This window comes from Nerophis ophidion, linkage group LG04 (genome assembly GCF_033978795.1).
Source record: "Nerophis ophidion isolate RoL-2023_Sa linkage group LG04, RoL_Noph_v1.0, whole genome shotgun sequence".
In the NCBI taxonomy this organism is placed as follows: Eukaryota; Metazoa; Chordata; class Actinopteri; order Syngnathiformes; family Syngnathidae; genus Nerophis; species Nerophis ophidion.
In genome coordinates, this window is record NC_084614.1 from 24,251,756 (window position 1) to 24,258,878 (window position 7,123).

General features: G+C 42.9%; 1 protein-coding gene across 3 annotated transcripts; it reads right to left on the minus strand.

The window, feature by feature from the left end:
* Nucleotides 1-366: 366 nt before the first annotated feature.
* LOC133551157 (uncharacterized) lies at nt 367-6,179 on the minus strand. 3 transcript variants are annotated; one of them, XM_061897566.1, is made up of 6 exons: nt 5,720-6,179; nt 5,569-5,634; nt 5,343-5,414; nt 5,234-5,284; nt 4,988-5,155; nt 367-4,744 (listed from the first exon to the last, which is right to left on the minus strand). In XM_061897566.1, the coding sequence occupies exons 1-6, from the start codon at nt 5,724-5,726 to the stop codon at nt 4,617-4,619; spliced, it is 492 nt and encodes a 163-aa protein (XP_061753550.1). In that variant the 5' UTR covers nt 5,727-6,179; the 3' UTR covers nt 367-4,616. The 3 variants fall into 3 exon arrangements, with proteins under 3 accessions (XP_061753550.1, XP_061753548.1, XP_061753549.1); XM_061897564.1 differs by having other exon boundaries at nt 5,720-6,169; XM_061897565.1 differs by having other exon boundaries at nt 4,988-5,108; nt 5,569-6,169.
* Nucleotides 6,180-7,123: the final 944 nt, after the last annotated feature.

Here is a 7,123-nt window from a genome sequence, read left to right on the forward strand (position 1 = left end):
AGGTGTCAGGTCGACCAATAAATAGCCATGAGCATCCAAAGTAGCATCCGCAAAACTTTCCAAGAAAAAACTTTTTTGTGCGGGGAACATTTGCTGTGCCAACACGTTAATCTGCAATCTGTCCCGCGGATTCTTAAACAGTATCATATAATTACAGTTTAAGCTAATGGTGCGTGAAAATTTTCCCTGATGAAAAACATTCTGGGTCAGCATCATAACGCTCATATTTCTATGATGTCTATACTGCGTGAAAATTTTAACCACTTCGGGGTGATTTGAGGCTTGAAAAATAACATCGTCCAAAATCACCAAATGGGTCTGATCGTCCGGAAACAAGTTTTCATCTTCAAAGGAATCAGGCAGTCCTTCAACAAATTTTATTTTTTTATTCATCTTTTTTAATTCAGCATACATGGGTTGGAAAGATGTATAAATCCACACAATGTTGTCGGGTATAGAATTCATGACGTGTTCACAATTTTCCAATACACATTTTACAAAAAAAGTCTTTCCGCAACCACTAGGTCCTACAACCAGGCATGAAAAAGGTGTATGAAATCTGGGATCAAAGTCTACTCGTTCCATTTTTTCCATTTCCTCTCTAATACCCGAAAGGTAAAGTTTTCCCGTCGGGAAAGAGACGTCTTTTGTCATACACCACTCGAAACTTTTTTTCGAAAGACGAGTTATTTAAAAGGAACCCCCTTTTATCACGAACAATTTGGTGATGAGGGGTGTAGATCGCACCTGTTTTGTCTTCCTCCAGATAGCCCTCCACCAAATCTTTAACGCTGTCAAAGTTGACCCTCTCACAACACTCGCGGGTTTGAGTGATTCCTTTGGCACGCAGCACAGTTTTTTTACCCTGCAGGGTATGGTAGGCATAACTCTTTGGACCGGCGGAGACGAATTCGTGAATGCTGTCTCCTCCCAACTCATCCGTCAAATCGCCTAGATAGGACCCCGTCTCCAGAGAAACTTCCCCCTCGTTTACCGTGTAGATTAAACTATCGGTGTCTGTGTAAAGAACTCTCTCTTGCAACCCCTCTAGGTAACCGTACATTTTCAAACGTGCGTAAGCGGTGGTAAAAGCAGCGACAAATACATTATTTGTGTTACCGGGAAGCACCACGCTGTTTTTACTGTATTGCCATTGCACCATAGCAATTTGCTCGTTGAGAAAGGAAAAATATTCAACCTGATATTTTCCTGAAAATACAAAGTCGAAAAATACTTCACTTTTTCTCACCAAGGTGGTCTGAGTTCTATTGCACCTCTCCGCAAACTTTCCCCAAAGGCTGTTTAAACAGAGTTTTGACATTTGTCTCTTGGCAGGGTTGGGTTCGATTTTTTCAGCATCCAGCTGTATTCCCTGATTTTCACGATATTCACGAATGTACTTTTCCCTGCTTTCTGCATCGACGGCTTCTTTGGGATACCCTGAAGCTTCTTGCTTACCCTTTAGGAAAGTTTGAACATAACCCGTAAAAACGGTTTCGCTCCGTTCTTCAAAGTGCCACACCTCCGTAATCTTACCGACTCTGTATCCCAACTGTAAAGCTTTGTTGAATTCGAGCGTGACCCAGACTCCCGTCAATGCCCTTCCTTCCTCATCATGTTCGCAGGGTTCCTGCTGGTTATTGTTTTCTGCGCATGTGCGGCAAAGTGTAAACACTAGTTTACCCTTGACCGTTCTGTAGGGTAGCACAGGGAAATAGAGACCTCGAGGAGGGTGAACAACGGCTCTGACCAGACCGAAATAGTTTCCAACATCGTCAAAATCCGTGTGGATGATGACAGGATGACCCAGGGGGTAAGGAAATGCGCTGTTGACGTACGGGTAGAGAGAGGTGACATCCTCATACAATACACGCTGGTTCTCACCCGCCGTGTGCCTCAAGCAAAAGGCGCTTGTCCTACCTCCATAAAGAGCGTCTCGAGGCATGAGAGGTGCGGGGTAATTGCGTGTTTTGAGAAAGTCTATTACCCTAGGGTTTGATTTTTTCATTTCATTCCACTCGTGCTCTCTGATGACGATGATGTTGACCTTGTGGTCACGCTTTAACGCTTTCATTTTTTTCTCGGTAGCCTTGTGCAACTCCTCGAACGGTGTGTTTGTCAAAGGGCATACAGCACCGGGTTCGAAACACGTCGGGCATCCGTGATAAAAACACCCCTGAAATTCCCAGACGAATGGTTTGCCACCGATTATAGCAAACCCATCCACAAAGTATGCCCCCATCTGTTTTTCGCCTTTGTTTAAAGCATGCTGAATGAAAATACCACGACGATGCGACTCCCATTCTAACCATTGGATGCTGGTGTGTGAGTATTTTTTACACAACCCTCGGTAGTTATCCGGGGAAGGTATGGCTAGAGAACGCGGCTCGAGGAAATTAGTCACAAACACCTTCATGCAGGCCGAGGCTATGGTGATACGGGAGAAGGGGTCAACACCCGTCTCGCTCGTAAACTCGGCTCTAAATTTGATGCAACCCTCACGAAGAACATTGACGTCGTTTTTACAGTAGTGTACCGCTTGTTTTTGAAAATCAAAGACCTCGCTTTTCTCATTTTGATACCACGTCTCAAACTTGGTGCGTTCAACAGGTGTCATGCGTTCTACACCGTAATTGCTGATTGCGGGGTATTTTCCGACATAATTTAAATGTTCCTCCGAACTAAATTTGTGAGGAAAATACCCCTTGGACCAGCAATCACCGAGTCCTAACGCTTTTGGCATAGCGCTAAGCGGCATGGTAAGGAAGGAAAGCGAGTCAATGTATTTTTGCAAAAAATCAGGGTCTTTAAAACAGAGAACTTTACTCCCCTGCATGATAATTAAGGGTGCTATACCCAGCCGTACCATGCCTCTCAGAATCAAGTAACCGTCAAATCCTCTCGAATTGTGGGCTATAAATGTAGATTTAAGATAACGAGGTTTCCTGAAATGATTGAGGAAAACTGTAACACAATCCAGTCCAAAAGCACACCACTCTTCTCCTTGCAGCGTCTTGGTACAGACTAGAAAGGGAATGTGAGTGTGATTGTCATCGACAAACGTCTCAAAATCATAGAATATGATATTATCATTGTGGTTTACTTCACGTGGTTGGGGTTGTATATAGCAAAGATGTCGTGTTTCAGGTGTCTCTGAGTCACTGCGAGGTAGCTCTTCTTTACATATTTGACATTTTAACTTAGGGCACGTGTGTTTAGCGATACCTGTAGCCACAGGTACATCGTAAAATAGGTTGCATTTAAGGCATTTCTTTCGCCGATCGCAGTTGCTGACGAGTTTTTCCATAACCCGGTGTTTTACCCTGTGTCTGAGGAGACATGCAGGAGAACGACACCACATGTTGCAATCCCTGCAAAGCACAGTTTTCCCCTCTATTTTTACACACCCGTTTTGTGTACAGACCAAGCAATAGCCGTCGCATTTGTGTCTGTCGGGTTTGTCGTACCCTTGGTAACAGTAGTGACAAACGTGCGGTTTTGACAAAAAACCTTTAATGTTAATGATACCGCTGTAATGATTCTGAGATAAATACAGATACAACGGATTTTCTGATTTGGGGTAATCCGTCTCGAACCGTGAGAGGGGTCGTTGGCCCTCTTCTCTGTACAGTATGACAATTTTACGACGTACCACTTTTTCAAATTCACGAATATGACTGAAAGTGACGGAAGTCTGTTCGTCTAAGCCCGCTTTTCTCTGTATTTTTTCAGCCTCCGCCACAGCCTGGCTATCTGTAAATTCAGGATGTAACAGACTTGCTAGGCTAATGGCAAAACATAGTTGATTATTCGAGTTTAATGGATTGTAAAGATAACGAGCTTTTTTTCTGCGGATTTCATGTTCCAAAAGGGTTTCGATTTTTCTTCTTACACCACCTCGAGGGTTATGTATCACCTGGACCATCACCTGTATTTCTTCATCGTTCAATATTTCAACGTTTGATTGTACCAACAGATCTAACACATCTTGAAAAGCATTCATCACAGCCCCGGCATCGTTTCGAAATGTAAATGAAGTGTGTTGATTTGCACTTTCACCGGATAACTCCAATTGAATGATATCGCCGGGTCTAGCTTCCTTAGTTACCATCTGTGTCAGCTTTTTAAGGCTCCCCAAGACTCCGCGGTAAAATGTGGCGTAATCTGTTACATCGTTGTTTTGAGGAAAAGTTAAAACGCTGGATAGTTGTATATTGTTGAATGTTTCCCTCCTCAAGACATTTACCCCATCACCCCTCTGGGTCTCATTTGAAATTGATTGGTCAGCCGTTGACGGTTGGTTCTGCATGACCCCCACCACCTCCGAAAAATCCAAACATTCCCCCGAGGGTGTCGCCCCTCCCAACACATCGTGATGCTGTGTAGAGGCTTGTGTGTTTGTGTTTGAATTTAACACATTAATATCATCTTGCAAAGACGGATCATTGTTTGGTTCCCATTCTATCTGGTTGTTTGGATCTAAATGATGATTACAAACGTCTTCATCTTCTTCAATAACTACATCTAATTCAGATGGAACTACACCCATTATATTTCTCTAAAGAAAAAAAAGAAAAAATAATTCGAATGGAACAGATATAACAAACCAGTATGTATCAAATCATGTCTGCCATCTTCATGAGAGTGCGAGCCAGTATACGATAGTACTGTTTCAGCCTTCTTCTGTTTCTATCATGTTTGTCGAGCTGGCGGGCGCATCTACGCTTCCTCCTGCGTTTGTTGCCTGTGGAAAAAAAAAAAAAAAAAAAAAAAAAAAAAAATTAATATATACCGGCTTTAACCACATGTGGCGCTGTCATCTCCACTCATGCAAGCATAGCCGGAAACAACCGCCCACCTCCGGAATCAGTCCCCGCCCATTCCCCTTAGGCGCGAAATTCATTTGAGCGAAAGACATTGGAATGAGAGGAGCTCTTTAAAGCTCCTGAGAATCTTAAAAAGCTTACAGAAAACGAGAAAAACTTACAGCGGGTGCCTGTTGGACATTCACCGTCGTTTTCGATGATTTCCCCACGGAGCAAGGATTCGATGTCTGGAGTCTTTGGCGCAATCAAGCCTTCTCTGCCTGGAATGGCCGTTGACGGACCCTCCAGCGTTAAGGGAGACCAGTGAGCAAGAGATGTAAACGGAAAATCTGTAAGTAAATATATGTATATATGTATCGTATACCGCATGTTTTTTTTCTTGTAAAAATGAGAATTATTTGACTCACCAGACTGCGATTGGGTTAAAGGGATCGCGTTGGTCTCTTCCGGCGAATCCTCTATAAAACAAAATAATGAATACACACAATATTAAATAATTCGAAGGTTTAAACACACCTCGATAATCATCTTCCAACTTTGTAAGATCGATCAAACAAAGTTCTTCGTCTTTCACTTCGTCGTCATCGGCTGTTAAAAAAAAAAAAAGGTATTACATCGTCGTACACGTGCAATGCTTTTAACGTTTAAATGCTTAAACGGAGTTAAACCATTGTCTAATAATGTGGTAAAAACGGAGGTAATGAAATGAATACAGTAAAAAAAAAAAAAAATCGGTACTTACACAAAAGGATTGGAGACTCTGTTAGGAGATCCCTTGGTGGTGGGTGAATTTCAACTCGATGTTCGACTGTTTTTAGTTCGAATAAATACTTATTATAGTAACATTAAACAGACGTGTTACAAGGAATGAAAAAAAAAAAAAAAGAAATTACCTTTCATTTTGCAAATCGCGGTTACACTGTGTTCTGCTCTAGTTCTCCATCTGTTTAAATATGTTTTCGTGAGGTATGGAAGTTGTTTCAGACGGTCGTAAACATTTAAACGGTCAAATGGGTGGCCAGTTTCTATTCATACGAAATTCTCAAGCTCCCATAAAAACTGAACCCTCCTTTGTACCCCAAACTGACCTGTTGATTCAAACGGTCATAAACATTTAAACTGTCAGATGGGAGGTCAGTAAAAACTGAACCCTCCTTTTGTCCCCCAAACTGACCTGTTGTTTCAAACGACCGTAAAGACCAGTTGCTACGTGACACTGTGTTCTGCGATAGTTTTTTCCATCTGTTTAAATATGTTTTCGTGAGGTACGGAAGTTGTTTCAGTGCGTACGAATGTGTGTGTGTGTGTGTGTGTGTGTGTGTGTGTGTGTGTGTGTGTGTGTGTGTGTGTGTGTGTGTGCGTGTGTGCGTGTGTGCGTGTGTGCGTGTGTGCGTGCGTGCGTGCGTGCGTGCGTGCGTGCGTGCGTGTGTGTGTGTGTGTGTGTGTGTGCGTGTGTGTGCGTGTGTGTGCGTGTCCACCAAAAACTTCCCAATCCACGATAGATAACGATGAAAATATCGAGAAAGGGCTTCCGTCTCTTCTTTCTTTTAGCTGAAATAAGCAGATATCCCCCATTTCGTATCTGAATACAAATCCAAAAGATCCCTCCCCTTCCAAATCCCATTTCTCACGCAAAGATTCGGTCGGCGGCATCTGAATACGATTTAGAAACACTCGACTTTTTTGCGGAGCGTCAATGTAAGTTTTATTATTTTTATAAATCGACACAGGCGTTTCACTAATCATGACCGAATCGAACAAAGTCTTTACGCTAACGTATAAAGCTCCAAATAATGACTAAGCCTTACACTGCCCTTTTGTACCCCTCGTGTGTGTGTGTGTGTGTGTGTGTGTGTGTGTGTGTGTGTGTGTGTGTGCATGTGTGTGTGTGTGTGTGAAGTGCGTGCGTGTCCACATCTCCACACGTAACATTCCCAGCCATCAATACATCGAAATCTGGAAGTTGTTTCAAACGATCGTAAACATTTAAACTATCAAATATATGGTCACATGCTGCTCAGATGACATTGCTTTCTTAAAAAAAACTGATCCCTCCTCTGTTCCCTGTCAGGTCTTAACTCCACCCTCTTCCTGGTTTAACCACTCCCACCGCAGGTCTTAACTCTGCCCTCTTTCTGTTTAAAACTCCACCCTCTTCCTGGTTTAACCACTCCCACCGCAGGTCTTAACTCCACCCTCTTCCGGGTAAGCCACACCCACTTGACCTTGATATTTGAACCTGACATTTGAACCTGACCTTTAACCTTGACCTTTAACCTTGACCCCCTCATAAATCA